The sequence below is a fragment of the Juglans regia genome, chromosome 3 (genome assembly GCF_001411555.2).
Source record: "Juglans regia cultivar Chandler chromosome 3, Walnut 2.0, whole genome shotgun sequence".
NCBI classification, from domain to species: domain Eukaryota; kingdom Viridiplantae; phylum Streptophyta; class Magnoliopsida; order Fagales; family Juglandaceae; genus Juglans; species Juglans regia.
This window is the reverse complement of record NC_049903.1, coordinates 2,840,346-2,857,859: the sequence shown is the minus strand read 5'-3', so window position 1 is coordinate 2,857,859 and position 17,514 is coordinate 2,840,346. Positions and strand designations below refer to the sequence as shown.

The 17,514-nt window shown below is 36.5% G+C and overlaps 1 protein-coding gene across 2 annotated transcripts; it reads right to left on the bottom strand.

Moving 5' to 3' along the window:
• Nucleotides 1-7,123: 7,123 nt before the first annotated feature.
• LOC109008109 (FT-interacting protein 3-like) lies at nucleotides 7,124-11,014 on the bottom strand. Of its 2 annotated transcripts, none has more exons than XM_035688051.1 (3): nucleotides 10,735-11,014; nucleotides 10,594-10,663; nucleotides 7,124-9,956 (listed from the first exon to the last, which is right to left on the bottom strand). In XM_035688051.1, the coding sequence occupies exon 3, from the start codon at nucleotides 9,848-9,850 to the stop codon at nucleotides 7,526-7,528; it is 2,325 nt and encodes a 774-aa protein (XP_035543944.1). In that variant the 5' UTR covers nucleotides 9,851-9,956; nucleotides 10,594-10,663; nucleotides 10,735-11,014; the 3' UTR covers nucleotides 7,124-7,525. The 2 variants fall into 2 exon arrangements, with proteins under 2 accessions (XP_035543944.1, XP_018843635.1); XM_018988090.2 differs by having other exon boundaries at nucleotides 10,594-10,653.
• Nucleotides 11,015-17,514: the final 6,500 nt, after the last annotated feature.

Genomic DNA, 17,514 nt, shown 5'->3' with positions numbered 1-17,514 from the left:
GATTCGGAAGTGATAAGCAATAACGTTGGTATTTTAAAAAAAAAAATGAGTTATAATAGGGTTGTGATCCGCCTCTCTAAATTTAATTTATGATTAGTCCAATCATTTTTTGGAATTTAAGGGGAGTTGGCACCTCACAGATGAGATTGCGGAAGATTATTAAAAAATTCAAGCCTAATTTTTTGGCTTTGGCGGAACCTTTTTTGTTAGAGGACAGAATTCCTAGCTTCTTCAGTAAGTTTAAATGTGATTATTATCTTACTAATGAAGCATCTGGTGGTAAAATTTGGCTATTGTAGAACTCGGCGGTAAATGTGAAATTGTTGACTAGTTCCAATCAGTATTTTTCAGTGAAAATGGATGAGAATGGGCATGGTTTTATCCTAACTGATGTGTATGCTAAATGGAATCATCTTGAGAGAAAGACTCTTTGGGAGGAGTTGGAGGCAAGTTGTAATGGTCAAATTTCGTGGGTTCTTTATGGCTACTTTAATATCATTAAGAATGATTCAGAAAGAAGAGGTGGACATCCTTGTCAGTATGCTGCGATGGCAGACTTCAACTTGTTTACCCATAATTGTGGATTACTGGAGATGTTTCACAAAGGTCCAAGCATGACATGGTGTAACGGGCAAAGCAGTTTGGCAAGGAGTTGGGCCAGGTTAGACCGATGTTTTATTGACTATAACTTTCTTAACTGTTTTCTGAATGTGTTTTATCAGGTCTTAGCTCGCACTACGTCAGATCATTCCTCGTTGGTGATCCAAATGGAAGAAGACCCTTTAAGGTATGGTCCTAGTCCCTTTCATTTTCAATTTATGTGGACTGATCATATTGATTTTATTAGTCTTGTGGAGGGCGTGTGGAAGCAAGAGAGTTTGGGTTTTGGGCTTAATAAAATGGTTTTTAAATTGAAAAATGTTAAGGTGGCTTTAAAAAAGTGTTTTTGGTAAGACTAATGTCATTATTCAGGAGTTAAAACAACGTATTGAGAGATTGAAAATTAGTCTTCAAAGCTGTTTTAACCCTGAGGATGACAATGATCTTATGGTGGCTAGGTTGGAATTATCGACCTGGATGGGTAAAGAGAAGACGAGATTGTCTCATATGCATTTGAAAATTCTAAATTCTTTCATGCTATTCCGAATGCTAAGAATCATAAAAGAATAAGTGATATGTGTTTGGCTGATGGCTCTATTTTAAATACTCCTGCTGATATTCATAAAGCTACTGTTAAGTGTTTTCAACAGTTTTTGGGTCAAATTAATTCTCGGGATTTTCCTAACTTAAGTCATTTAATATCTCCTATGATTACTGAAGAGGATAATTTACTCATCTCTAAATTTTCTTCCCTTGTGGAATTAAATGATGCTCTCTTTAGTATTCCCATTGACAGTAGTCTTGACTCGGATGGCTTCAGTTCTGGATTCTTTAGAGTTTGTTGGGACATTGTCCAGGAGAATCTTTTGGAAGCCAGTTCTTCCAATCACTTTACCTTATCAGGTTTTTCAGTGCCTGTTATATTGTCCTAATTCCTAAGGTTGATAAGTCTAATGGTTTTGACAAATTTAAGCCTCTTAGTATGTGCTATGTTTTCTATAAGATTTGTGTTAAGATTATTGTGACTAGACTGACGAGCATCTTGTCTAAACTGATATCTCAGAAGCAAGGAGCTTTTAATCCTGGTCGTAGTATTTTTGAGAACATAAGTTTAACTCAGGAAATGATTCATTCTATTCATAAAAAGACTGTTGGGGGTAATGTGCTGATTAAGCTTGATATTTCTAAGGCTTATGACAAAGTTGATTGAAGGTTTCTTGTCTTGGATGCTTTTGGTTTTTCTTCCAAAGTTTTTGATTTAATTAAGTTGTGCATCTCCACACCATGGTACTCAGTCACGATGAATGGTACTCCCTTGGGGTTCTTTAAAGGTGAACTTGATTTGAGGCAAAGTGACCTTTTATTGCCCTATTTGTTCATTATTATGCAAGAGGTTCTTACTCGGCTTCTCAAGTATTCCTTTGCTAATGGTCAAATTGGGCGATTTTATCAGCCTAGAGGTACTCTTCTTGTCTCTCATCTTATGTATGCTGATGACATTGTCATTTTTGCCAATGGTGGTAAAAGGTCATTGAGAGGTTTGATGCATGTTTTGAATTTATATGAAGGTTGGTCGGGTCAACTTCCTAGTAAGGACAAAAGCGCTATATTTTTTTCTAAACATATTTCTGTCTCTAGAAAGAGTTCGAGTTTTAGATTTACTGGCTTCTTTGAAGGGTCATTTCCATTTAAGTACTTGGGTGTGCCTATTGTGATTGGCAGATTGAAGGCTTTTGATTTTTGTGAATTACTTGAGAAAGTTAAGAAGAATATTAAGGGTTGGAAGATGAAATTGCTCTCTACATGTGGTAGAACTATTATTCTGTGTCGTGTGCTTTCTAGTATGGTCACTCACCTTCTTGATGTTTTACATGTCCTAAGGAAAGTGCTCATGGAGTTGAATCGACTTCTGAGTTCTTTCTTTTGGGGTGAGTCTGAAAGTAGGGTAAGAGAAAATAGGTTGCTTGGGCTAAGATTTGTAGTCCTATTCATGCAGGAGGGTTGGGCATTAGGGCTTTTAGGGATATTGAGCCAGCCTTACATATGAAACTTGCTTGGAAATTGATCTCGGGTCAGTCCTTATGGGCTGATTTTTTCAAAGGTAAGTATGTTAGGGGCAACCATTTATCTCTTTTGGTGCCTAATAAGGGCATTCGGTTTTGGAAGTCTATTATTAAAAGTATCTCTGATGTCTTAAGTAATTATAAATGGCTGGTGAGAGATGGTAATATCTCTTTTTGATACGATAAATGGGAGGAGGGCAATCCCCTTAATGCTCATTACCCAGTTATTAAGCAACCATTTTTAAAGATAAAAGACATTTGCACTGAGAATTGGTGGGATATTTCTCTGCTGGACAGGCTTGTGGGTCAATAGAAAGCTTCAGATTTGGTTGACTTCTTGTCTAGGAGGAAAAAGGGGCAGGTCGTTTTTATATGGATGAAGGAGAAGGATGGTAATTTTACTACTAAAAGTGTTTGTGATTGTATCAGGATTCAAGTGCCTCCTTTAACTTGGGCCCATTGGATTTGGCATAAACTCATTCATAAGAAAATATCCATAATGATGTGGAAGACTTCTAATAATTGCCTGAGTGTGGATGACAAGGTTAAATTGGTTGGGATCTCAATGGTTTCTAAATATAATTGCTGCTCTTCAAGTCATATTGAGGATCTTAATCATGTTATTTGTACTGGTGAGTTTGCTAGACACATATGGAGATTGGCTTTGGTTCATTTGGGTGTTCAGATGGGTATTTACAGTACTTGACAAGAGCAAATTAATTTTTAGTTTCGTCGTGTTGGTCTTTCATCTCAGGTTCGGACTATTTTTGGCCTTATACCTTCCATTGTTTCTTGGAAGCTTTGGGCAAGACATTGCAAAGCTAGATATGAAGGAAAGGCTGATACAATTGATTCGGTTTGGTATGGTATTAAAGCCTGGATCCGTAGAATTATGTAGGGGAACATAAAATATTTGGCCTTCCTTGTCAGGATGTGGCCCTTTTAAATTGGCTGGATATTCCGGTTTCTACTCCTAAAGTGAAGAAAGTGGCTATTGTGAAATGGAACCCGCCCTTGCAGGAGAGGGTTAAGCTTAATACTGAAGGTAGCAGTTTGGGAAATCTAGGGCCGACTGGTGTTGGGGGCATTATTCGGGATGCAAACGGTAAATTATGTGCGGCTTATTCTGTTTCCTTAGGTCATAGTTCTAGTAATTTTGCTGAAATGAGGAGTTTACTAGAAGGGGTTAGGAGGTGCATCCAGATGGGTTTTCACAGTGTAGATATTGAGACGGATTCTCAACTTTTAGTTAGTTGGATTATTACTTGTCTTGGTAGACTGGAATATAGTGTGAATCATGTCTTACGTGAAGGAAATGTAGTGGCTGATTTTCTTGCTAAGCGGTGAGTTAGGGGTTTAAACATGGATTGGTTTGACAGAGATCAGTTACCCAGTATTTTAAGGGGCCTTCTTCGTATGGATAGACTTAGTCTCCCTTACTTGAGGTTGTCGTCGTGAGGTACTCTCTCAATTTTGCAATTGTATCCTTGGTTATGTCTTTATATGCATGTGCTAATTCTTTCCAAAAAGTTGTTGCTCAGAGTTGTTTTCCTGGTTTAATTTCATTATATAAGGGAGGATCTTTGTATTATGGTTTAGGGACAAGGTGTTTTTATGTTTGGGTTTTGGTTTTATTGAATATGTGTAAACTCATGTGTCTGATTGTAACCATAATTTTCCTCCATCATAAGTAAGAATTTATCAATTAAACTGAGCTACCGTCCTGTTCTTTAAAAAAAATAATGATGAAAATATATTGGGTTTTATTTTTACACCAAATAAATACTATTTATTTATATTGAAACCCGACCAACAGTAACATCGTCAGGTGTATGGTGGGGCTAGTAACGTGATTTCCGACGGTCTGAGTTAAGAGGGGTCGATGACTCGATGTCTACGCCTACGGTGCGTTACCATCTAGGTATTCATTGTTTAAAGCTAATGCAATTATGCAAGGCCGAGTGTCCCACGGTTTGGGCCCGCATATGCACTTATGGCTTATGCTGCTGATATCTCGACTTTATCTTGATATCTTGTGGTATGCACGTAACCAAATGCAAAACTTTATATATAGTAGAAGGCATGAATGATGGCCATCGACACGATCAATGCATGTATGATTTTTTTATTATGATTTTTCTTTTCTCCTTTTCGGCTGAGTTTGTACTATTCTACTGATTAATAATATCAGAACTCAAATGATATGATAGTTTTGAAACCACGACGTGTCCTAGTCTAACAACTTAACTACCTGCGTGTTCCGAACCTGAGTTTAAAAAACCTAAAATACGAGGTTAACTTTCGATTTGATATACAACCTAGTTTTGATTGTCTCTCCCGACGGTAACTTGCGAGGGTTTCGAGGGCCATTTGGACGTTGAGAATGAGATGGTTGGACTCGGGCCGTAGGAAATCATTAGTAATTAATATAAGGGGTCAGTCAGTGAGTGGATGCCCGGAGTCAGTCCCACGGTTTAGGCCCACATATCCTCCAGGTATCTTAGTCTGTAGCTTCTGGAAAGATTGGGCCTTTTGGATCATTAAAACCAACATCGATCTTGCCTTTTACTTTATATAAATATATAAGTAATATCTTGCCTGCCTTTGCTTAGCGGAGAAGGTCTGTATATATATTCATGTTTATCATTCCAGGAGAGGCATGATTGGATATCAAACCCGAAAGTTATATATTTATGTATCATGGAAGGGTTGATGGTCATCAACATCAATGTATGCGTGATTCGTAATGATTCTTTGTTTTATTTTAAGTTTTAGGCTTTGTCCGATTTGAGTTTTTAATATGTTATTTTGCCTAATAAATACTAAACTCCTTTGGAGGCATTTGGTAGCTTAAACGTGGAATGTAAATATACAAAAAGTAACACGATTTTGGGTCATACGAGGGAGGCATTGGGGGCATAACTACTTTAAAATGTCTTCATACAGACCAGAGTCCGCCACATACGCTGCTTTTTTAGTATTCATGTTTCAAAACTTTGGTAGTGAGAAAGTGGAAAAGTGATGGGCTTTTGCTTTTGTTTGGCCTTCGATTCTAAAGATTCATACTAACACGTTAAAAGGAGGAAAGATCGATGAAAAAAAAAAAATCTACCGAAAAGCGCACGCATGAGTAAAAAAAAAAAGGTATGAAAGTGGGTGGAATTGGATAATAAGCTCCAAAGAAAGTCGAGATTTCTTCATGTATACAATTTGTGGATCTCACCATTCTCAACCATTCGTGCTTATAAACTAATAATTAGACCCAAAGGAACATACAAAGCAGCTTTTAATAACCGAAAGAGAAGTACTTTAATTACAAGATTTCACAAAAGTAAACTTGCAAATTAACATTGATCGATGTGATATATCAAGTTGTAAAGTTATTTTTATTGTAAGTAAATGTAACGTATCACATGAAGTCACTTTAGTTTATAAATTTATTTTAATAAAATATTTTTGTAATTATAGCATCTCTCCAACAAAAAAATTATATATATTTCATTGTGGAAGTGTAGGTGAAGGCCACCACTGCGTTGGATTGTAGACAAAGACGAGCAAGATTCAGGTAAACAAGAGAAATGCTTAATCTGCAAATATATATGCTTAAATTTAAAAGTTCCTAATAAGCAAAGATTTCAGTTAAGAGGAAAGAAGATTTGTTAGTCTGCAAAGGAAAGGAAAGGAAAGAAAGAGAGATGAAAGTGAAACAGCACCATAGATAGGTCCCCACTATGTAGTAGGGCACAGCAGCGGACAGAGGATGAGGATTCCAAGAATATGGTGCGTGCAAGGAAGTAGTGCCTTGCAAACAAGGCCAACTTTAAAATGGTCCCTGCAGTCAACAAAATTGGTGTTGAACACCAGACAGGCGCCGCTGTTGAGGCAAGGCAACTTTTTAATCGACCAACTGTTTTTTTAAGTGTACGATAATAGAGCAGAGGTAAATTTGATTTTTGCTACATTGGAGGCCTAAAGGTCACTTGAACTGTGCATACTTAACAACCATATCTTCATCTTTTAAGGGTGTCAGGTTTTATATTTTAATAAACACATCACTCGCATATTACCACTTTAATAAAGCATTTTGAGTGCACTCAGCCATCATCATCACATTAGATAACAAAGTTACAAAACCCCAACAATTGTGGGCAAGGGAACAATGCGAGGGATGCATGGGTTTTCTCATCCAAACCAACTTGAAATAAATAAAGCATAATATTATATCCGGACAAAAGAAGTAATTGTATGTTTGTCTCGCTGTTCGAGAGCACATTCATTCATCCAAGTAGCGTAGTACCACTCGTACACATTAACAAATCAGCGTCCCGAGCTTCAAGATGGCCAATCATATAGATAATGCATCGGGATGAACACCAAACTAGTAAGATAATATGAAATCATGAAAATTTAGACCAGAAATTGAAAAGACAGACAATCACATTATGCAAAAAGCACTCGTGTCAGGAGCAAAATACTAATATTTCAGGACCATTCCACATCAAAACAGGATATACTTCTCAATCGTTTGATAAAGAAAAAGAAGCTAATTCCATCCTAAAATCTAGCAAATATCATTAGCATAGAGATAGTTCAGCAATAGTCAGATTCACAACCTACAAAATTATAGGTGAACAATGCATGATTAATATAAAGTCAAGCTTCAAACAGAAATACTACAAATGCCATCCATTAAAACAAATCCACAAAACCTACTGCACCTCCAGAGGAAGGTAACACAGAACCCAACGGCCGCTGCCAGAGGTTGAAGCAGACATGCTACATTTGTTCTCACTTCTTCTCCTCGTTATAACAGGAAAGAGGGGGAACTCAGTTCCATTCCACTCAAAGCAATCACTCTTTGCTCATAACATGCAGTCTGTTCTGGCAGGCAACCTCCTGAAGAAATTTATCGGTACTGAAGGAAGCTTATGACGAAACCTTGGATGTCTCAAAATAAAAAATCCTGTGACAAGGGCCACAACTTGGAATGGTGTAACATAGAGTACAATAGCAGCAACCAGACAGAAAATCACAAACAGAGCTGTTGCTCTTGGATCTCGCCAGCTCAATAGAGATTGTAGCCTCTCTCCTTGAGTAGCTAAGTCACCAACTACAGTCTGAATCTTCCCAGCAATACTTCTCAACCGATCATATCGCATCCTTACTATGTCAGAAGGCCGGGTAGTTGGAAATGTATCAAATTCTTCATCAAGTTCATCAGGATGTGCAGAATCGGCATGAGAAAGGCGAGTGTCCATGTGAGGAGGATGTCTTGGCCTCCATCTATAATACCAAACCCCAATCAAGAACAGGTAGAGGAAAATTGTAGGTAAGATGAGCTCAGGGTACATGACCAGTATTATAAACAAAATGTGAATCAATACAGTTGTGATGGGGTTTTTCCAGTGGCAAATCTGGTCAAACCATTTTCCCACAGCGATTAACCCACCAAAAACTCCCATAATCCTGAAAAAGTTTGCTTTGCTCCTCCTCATACTCCACATGTTCCCGCCAACATCCAACATATACTCAACCACCTCTTTCCTCAGAGGTGGCTCAGCCCGGCTCAACCTCATTGATACGATTTGAGTTGCCTGATGTCTCAAGTTATCAAGCTGGCTAACGGTTAATGGATGAAGATAGTGCATTTTAGGCAAAATTGGATGTGAATACATGTGCATCATATTAAGCAAAGAGGAGCAAGTGAACCTCACAGCCAAATGAATTTCACCCATCTTCTTCACCCCATTGGGGTGTAGAACCAAAAGAGGATATGAGTGTGTATAAACCCGATCGGTTTCAAGGGTGGAGAGACGAATCCTTACCTTCCCAATTCTTAAATCCTTGGCCCCTACAGCCTTATCTCCACCATGCAAGTGACAGTTATCAAACACCCCAATTGTTATGACCGTACAAGGATCGTATACCTCCCATGTATACTGCTCATTCCACCTGGGTGTGAAGCTGTCAATGATCGTCCTTGTCCTAACCCACTTCTGGCTATATTTTGCCACACAATAGGCATCTGTTGTTCCACGACCATCTTTTGTCTTCATCGGCATCAGCCCCTGAGCATTTAGAATTCCGAGTTCCAGTACCCCAATGCTGGGCTTCCACAACTGTTTTGCCGTCGGACGAAGGTCACTGCTATAGTGCGTTGATTCATCCAGGACGTGATAACCACCTTCCAAGCAGATCCTCATATGAATCCTGCTGGAAAATTTGGTTTCCTTCTTCTTCTCCCCCTCTACAATGACATGCTTTTCAAGATTATGCCACCTAGTGTTGACAGGTCTATGATCCAACCTCCTATCAACATACTGCAAAGGAATTGCGCATTTCCCCAGAACTTCATCCTTGTTAGATGCAACTCTCTCTTCTACACTCAAAATCAAGGGTTCCTCAAATGGCTCTGCTGCTACAAACATTAAATCCTCATTCCACATAGGATTGATAGTCCTGCTTTGAGAAACTCTGGTTCTTAAAACCTGGTTTCCCAAAGTAGCCTTGACAAAAACTTCGGGGAACCTACCCTTATCACTCGGCAGCAAGTCCTGAGCTTCAATTACATTGACCCTCAAATACCAAAGCTTAGGAGAGAGGTATACCTTTGATCGCATACTAGAAAGACCATCAGTTCCCCCAACTCCCGCTGCATCTGAATTCCAAGCTTCAGAAAATGCTTCATCAGCTTGCGTACCCATCCAAACAGCCAGCATCAGCTCCCCCCTGACCTTATCCCCCTTCTTATCATCCAATCTATACCACTGAGGCGCTAAAGGACTATCCGGGGGAACCCTTCTTGGAACCTCATTCAGATCAAAGAAAACCCGACCAATGAAATCATCCTTCACCAAATCATGATCCTTCACAGTAACCTCAAGCACTGAAGCCTGAAGCCGGTCTTTCGAGAAAGCAAACACCTGGTTCCACTCAGGATTCGACTTCTTCTCAAAGTGCCGAGTCGTACCCTTGTAGTTTCCGAGCCTTACTTCCACGTATGGGTCACAACTACCGGTGGCATCTTTTGCAGGCAAGTCCTTGGCCTTCACAACACGCACATAGAGATACTGCATCTGTTCAACGAGGTCATAGGTGCTTGTGTGCTTATCACCAGTGACCTTTCCCCCTCCGAGATGGGGATTGGTCTCCTTCAACAAAAAGTCTTCTGGTGGAGGCCTCTGCATCTTCTGGCTTCAAAGTAGACTCCCAAATCTAAAGGACTCTAGTTGAAGAGCTTGACGTTATAGAATAAGTATCTTCGTCCTTTTTAATTCAAACGTTACCAGAAACCTAAAACATCGGAAGAAACAGAGTCAAGTAGCCGTTACCAGAAACAAGGTACCTAAACATTCGGAAAACTCAAAAATACGATAATAACCAAAATTACCATTTGAAGGGCAAAAAGAAAAAGTGAAAAATTCAAAGCAAAACCACACCAGGGTGATAAGAGAGAAAAATAAAAGCGAAAAAGCGAAGGCTGCTGAAGATTATATTTTAAGAACGACAGTTGATGCAAAAGCAAAACCAAAAGTGGTCACTGAGAAACCCAGATCTTTTGGTAGAAAACGTTTTGATGATTTAAGGGTCGAGAATGACCTTAGGAACGTCAGATCTAAATACTTGAAGCCTATTAGAAACCAAACCAGAAATAAACAGAGTCACGAACCACGAAAAGTGCAATCATACTGCTAGATCAGAGTGCAGAGAAAACAGACATTCCAATGCATTATTGGGTTGCCGAGAACACCCGGGAATATGTCGGCAAAGAAAATGTAGGAAAATAAATAAATAAAAATGCCCGCGCGAATCCTCCTTTCATTAAATTCGGGCCCTTAGAAAAGGAAAACACCCATCAGAGTCAAACTTAACCATCTGTCTCGGTTGCTTATATTATTTACTACCAAGAAAAAAGTAACTTTGGACATACCATCATGCTCGCAAATGTAGTATGTGCATTTCCTGAACTTTCTCGGCAACCAAACATGGCCTATAAAATGCTTGGTAAAATGAAAAGGGTTAGTACTTAGTAACGAGACCTCAAAGAAAACAAAAGGCTTCTCGGTATTACCTTGAAGGTAGAGGAGGATTACCGAAACCCTAGACCAATAGCTGAAACGTGGTTCGTCGTCTGCCCGAAGCAAACGGAAATAGGGCTCGCGGCTCGCCTTTTTTGGGTAGCAGTAAAATCAAAGAGAGAAGTGTGAGGACTTACCGAGATAGAGAGAGGGAGGAGCGTAGAGAGAGAGAAAGTGAGAGATCGCTTTGGCTTTTGGGGGTTGTGGGATCTGATGAATATGCGAGTATACAGAGAGGTTCGACCGGTGCGTACGTGAGAGTGAGAGAGAGAGAGAGAGAGAGAGAGACTGTTGCTGTAGTGTAGGGGCCGGGGGTTGGAATTGGGACCCGGGTCAAGCGTGCATGGGGCTACTGTCGGAGCTTGCACGTGCGACGACGAACGTTGTTTGTTTCTACCTTCTGCCACACCCGAGGCAGCGTGTTTGGTTTATACGGATTAGATATATATATATAAGTTGCGTTTTAATTATTGATTTTCGAATGAAATTTAAGGATAAACTATTAAATTGATAATTTAAAAAAAAAACTATTAGATTGATAATAAATTTTGTAAGATGTTACTTTTTCTATATCATTTTTATTTCAAATATTTTTTTCCCATTTGAACAGATTCAAGCACAATATATAAACCCATTAAAATATTTATTAAAAAATTAATATTGTGGAATCTACAACTTTTGAATTGGATAAAATATGTAAATTTAAAAACTATAAAAAAAAAATTCTGATTTTCCACGTGGGCCTGTTATTGTCGACAATGTCGAGTCATTTACCGTATTTTGCCGCCGATTTTACCCCTTCACTTTATAGCATGTTAAACATGATGGATTGATTTGGCTATATCGTGTAAAGCCAAAGGGTTGGGTGTGTGACAGGTTGGGAGCTGCTTTTGGCGGATTATTAAATTTATTATTATTATCTATATGGTGGAGAACATTACATATCATCTTGGAATTATGTTAGGTAACGCAGTCAAGCAACACGTCATGAAAACAAAATATATAATTGGTCTAACAATATTAAAAATTAAAAACTACATTCCAACATTTTTTACAAATTAGAGCTGGACTGGAAATAAATAACTAAAGAACTGGACAGCTTGATGTAACCCCAGTATCCACTTTCGTGGTGGTTATGATTTTAATATACCCCTCCTCCCTATTTGAAGGAGCGTCTTTGAATTTTCTATTTTGTGGAACGATCCAAAGACTTTAACGTTGGTTCTACAGTCTACTTCGACTTTATAATATATTTGCCGAGATATTTATTTGTGATTAATTATTTAATTTATTTATGATAAAAAATGATTATTTTTTATTAAAATGAATGCATATTTTTTATTATTTCAGAAAAAATAAACTGTTTTCAATTATGTTTACAATACTACAGTTCTTCTATACCATAGTTGTCGTTTCGCCGTTTCCGGTGGTTCTGGACTCTGTACATTCCAATTCGAACATGCGCAATTGGGTACTTTCCCCTCGTCTGGCCGACACTTGCCTCCAGCAGAATTATTAGAGCAAGATCGCCTTTGTGCGGACGTGCACGTGGCTTTCTTGGAGCACGGTTACATGGAAAATAGAAGAGGTGAGGGGTGATAAGAGTATATTCATGTACGAAGACAAAAGGACTTGTCCTTTGCATGTGTCTTTCGTGGTCAGATATTCCTTGCTTTGCTTTCGTTGGACAACATCGACGTAGCTTGAATGAATAATTCCAATTAGGGGTGTAACCGGTCCGGTTCGGTCCGATTTTGGATAAAATCTAGGACCGAACCGGTATGTACCGGTTTTATATTTTTCAAAACCGATTACGCACCGGTTACCCTCCTAAACCGGTACTTCCGGTTTTACCGGTTTCCGGTCCGGTCCGGTCCGGTTTTCCGGTTTTTTAAAAATATAAATTTCACAATTTGTCATTAAAAATTTGTTTATAAAAAAAAAAAAATTGATTTAAAAAAAACTGTTTTATACTTTTATTAATATATTAGACTATATAATAGTATTAATATTAGACTATTGGTATAGTTATAAGTTATATATTAGTATTAGTTATAAACTTTTAGTGATTTAGTATTAACATTTTATGTAATAATTTATAAATTATAATAAGAAATTATTTCATATATGAATATATATGTTATATATAAAATTTCACATAAAAATTTATAATTATACATTATATAGAAAACTTATATATAAAAATATTATTTTTTATTTTTTTTTAATCAATCGGTCCGGTCCGGTCCAAAAAATTCCGGAACCGGAACCGGACCGGAACCGGCCGGTTTTTACGTTTTAAAAACCGGTTCCGGACCGGACCGGTTCAAAACCGGTAAAACCGGTCCGGTTCGGTCCGGTCCGGTCCGGTTTTCCGGTTTTTCGGTTTGAGTTTACACCCCTAATCCCAATCGATAAATGATATGTAAAAACGCATAGACGGGCGGGGCCCTCCATTTACTTCGAAAAGGACTCGACGCAATAGATAGAACTTTTGCTAGTATTATTATTTTAAAATAAATAAATATATTAAAAATTATCCCTGGTATCAATAAACTCTTGAATGATTAGTTTTTTTTTAAGTAAAAAATTAATAATAAAAAATAGAGAATTGTAATATATATATATATATAGTAACTTCAAAACAGATTTTTAATATTTTTATAGACTTGGTACTGTCTCTAGAAGTGAAAACTCCATAATGCAAAAAAATATATATATATTTAAAAACTCAATTAAAGGAAATTAATTTAAAACAAAAAAAAAAAAAAAAACTGGAAGAATCTACGTTCTTAATTTTGTGAATATCCTTGACATCTTTCTGGTAATAAAAAGTGAAAAAGAAAAAAGAATCATAAGCATGGAGATGTCTTTTCGAGTATTCATAATTCATTGGAGGAATCTTCAAATGCATGTTTGGTTAGATATACAATTATGGGTACTTTGCATCTACAAATTAGAAGGGTGGGTGTCAGTTGTGGTGATCCCACCTTGTTCTTTTCCTCTCATAATTCGTCCACGCTCTGATCCCTTTGATTGCTAATTTTGCAGCTCCGATTTATTTTTAAATGAATCATTTTGGACTTTAGAACAATGCGCATGATCACGACTGTCTGATCTTAATCTCTGACTTTTGTTTTTCAGAAAAAACAAGAAAAAGGAAAAAATAAAATATGGTAGCACGTGGTTGTCACCTTTATTGGCCCAATTATTAAGGCTATGGAATATCGATAAAGTTAAAGTACCAATGGATTGCTTCCAATCTCCACTTAATCAATGTTTAGACGTGGTTAGTAGAAGAGACTTCATACACACTACAAGAATATAGGATTTTTGCGATTAAATAATTTATGATCCAGAGAAATCGACGCTAAAATTCATCTTTTATGACAAATTTTACCTCGTCTCAACTTTCTGTTGCTAATGGTGGAATTTGAATAAGTGAACATTTGTATTTATTTTTGGGGCGATAATAAAGTCCCTTTGCGGCATTTTATGGTCACCGCAAAAATAAAACATATCTCATTTTCCTTATTTAGTCTTTTGCAGCATGGCATTGGTCTTTTTACGATGATATAAAACCGTCACAAAAGCATCATTTAAAACCTAAAGCATTTCTCTCCTTACTTTTTCTTTCCCAACCACATCACTCTCTCTATTAAGCCTGATACTCTCTTTCTCTTCTCTGAGTTTTTTGTCGCCCATCCCATCATTGTCCGCCTACTATCATGATGTCGCCACCTCTCTTAGCTGGTGAGTCTCTCTCTCCTCTTCTCTCTATCTGTTTGTGCATGTCTGTCTGTCTCTCTCTCTCTCTCTCTATAACTCACTCGAATGCGCTCTCTCCCCCTCCATGATTAGGTTGCCCCACCATCATGATGTCATAGCCCAAGGTATTCCGCATTCTGCTCCCTTCGATCTCCATTATAGTAAGCTCTATTCCTTTCTCTTTTATCTCTCTCACTTCATATGTTTCCTCAATTTCCCTTTTCTCTTGCCATTTCCTATGTTTTTCCCCAACAAAGCTCCATCATCTTCAATTTTCGTATCGAAACCAGGCCTGTCTCATTCCTCGTTCTCTATACTTTGGATGGTCTCGGGCTTTCGATTTTGCTAGATTTTGGGGTAAGTTCGTAACCTTAACCTTTTGTTGTAATTGTAGAACTTGTAATTTGGACTCATTTTCTTTGGTTCTCAATATTTTTCCTAATTTTAAATTATTAAGACTCCAAACCTTTTTATTATTTTATATTTTGGATACCTAGCAAAGGTTGCTAAAACTACAAGATTATAAGAATTTGGCATAATAGTGAGCATATGTTGTCCGGGTCCTTACAAGTTCCATTGCATGTTGTAATATAGGACTCTCAACTTATCTATAAAGCTGTAATCTATTTTTTTCGAATTGGTTATTTTAAATTACCAATTTAGGGAATATTTTTGGTTTCTACTATTTAGATACTGTAAAATCTCCAATTGGATGTTGACATAATGTGTGTCGGTTGTGTTAACATGATGTTCTGGTGTTTTGGAGTCATGGTCTGATATGGTTGTTCCAAAACAATTTAAGACTTTTCCAAAACTTTCCAAGTCTCTCTTTGGATTTTGAACATTTATAACTTTAGTGATTCTAATATAATCTTACCTTAATGGCAGGTCAAGTTATTTATGAGAAGTATATTTTGGAATATAAAAGAGATTGTCTTGAAATGCATGTTGGGTTTGTGATCTCTCTCTATCTCCACATTTATTTAATGTAAGTTATTAAAAAACTCAATTTTTCTAAAACGAGAGTAGAACGTCATAAATAGCCAAAAGTTAGGATATGATCTAAGAGCCACTCTAGGAACCAGATACCTAATTAGTTGAAATTTCTACCACATCCTTAGTCTTTACACGCTTCTATCAAATGTGTTTATTCACATTCTATAAGAAACAATTTGCAAATGTATTAAGCAAATGATTGGATATTTTTTCCATATTCTACGATTGAACATTCCCAGATTCACATCCCATCTGCAGTGTTCATTTTAACATCTAAGTCTCGGGTTAAGAAATGTACTGTAATTTAGCATTGCTCTTTCTTAATAATAATATAATTTTCAATATTTGATTGTTAATAATGTAATTTATTATGAATTTCCAAGATTCATTATCATTTTCAAAATGGTTTTATGTTGATTTCTATTATATTTTCTACTTTTCCTAAAAATCTCTTTGTTGTCTAGGTACACTACTTTTATATTTGTTGTTGTTCTTTGCGTGCATTAGTTTGATACTTTGTTACCTCTGAATTTTCACCTTGGTAAATGTCAACTATAATGATTTGGATTGTGCTTATAACACATGATCTAAGCTATTAACTTCGTACTCTTGACTCTTGCAGAAATTGGACTTGCTCCTACTATAATGTTGAGCAAGTAATACCATCAATTATTTACATCTATTGCCAACTTCTAGAGTGATTGTTCTTCTAACAATGTTGAATCTTTAACCTCATGTTTGTGTTTTTCTTTAAACTTGTTTTCTATCGCTAAAACATACAATTTTTCTCTTTTTATCACAATATTGGTGTTTTTGTTTCCTTGCCACCTATTGAGTACTTATTGTTTTTGCATTTGACGAGTAAGTGATTGCAAAGCCACTTGTTTCCCCTCTACTTTTGTGATACGTGACTTCTTAAAGTCCATGTTCTTATGATACATGTGCTAGTGCAAGTAATCTTTGATGGTATTTGATTAGCACATTCATTTGTAATTTTGAGTTTTGACCATCCTGTGCAAACAGAGACCCATTATCTGGGTAGTTTCTTCCCTCTTGCCAATTGTAGGTGGAGTGGCTTTGGCATCTTTCACTGAGGCCTTTTTCAATTGTACATGTAAATGAGATTTTTTGTTAGTTCTTAGTTTTTTGCCATGTATACATATTTATGCTATCAAGTGTTTTATGCTTCTTGAGTTTAATTAGATTAACATTTCATGTACATGCTTCTTTCTTTCCCCCTTTCATTTGAGAACATATCTTTAAAACTTTTTTGTTTTATAATCATTTGAGGATGACATCAAATATTTTTGCAAGAACATGCCACAGAGATTTCTATAAGTATTTTGGACTTGATAATACATGCTTATAGGTTTTGTACTTTGATGTGCCTTGAGAAATCTAAAGTTGCACACTTAGGCCTCTTTTGTTTTCAAAAAACATCTCATCTCATCTCATCTTATCTAATCATTACAACTTTCTCAACTTCCAATAAAAAATAAAATAAACAATTCAACTTTTTCAAATTTCAAAACAAAAATAATATTAAAAAATATATTATAACACAATTTTTTATTCAATTTTTTTAACTTTAATCTCAACTTATCTCATCTCATCTCATTTCATTTCTTATATGAAAACAAACGAGCCATAGAAAATAATGTAATTGCTAATTTGTGAATTGTAATATAATGTAATTGCTTAGAATATAAAATAAACACATTGTGTAAATGCTTTATGAATTGTAATATAGTGTAAAATGTGTATTTTTATTTATTTTTTTTTAATACTATTTTTTATGATTTTGTAACACTATTTTCGACGATCTTGAATCGTTTGAATAATTTTTTTTTGTCCCAACCACTTATTTGCTACAACAAGAATCACAGCAAATATCTATTTGCAATCACACAAATTTGTACAACATTCACGATAAAATGTATGACATTATGGTAAAAAATTATTATTTACAACGATTATAATGCTACAAGTAAACATTGACGACTATTAAT

Bases quoted from the DNA above. Each gene is read 5' to 3' on its own strand.
- LOC109008109 (XM_035688051.1), bottom strand. From the start codon at position 9,850: ATGCAGAGGCCTCCACCAGAAGACTTTTTGTTGAAGGAGACCAATCCC.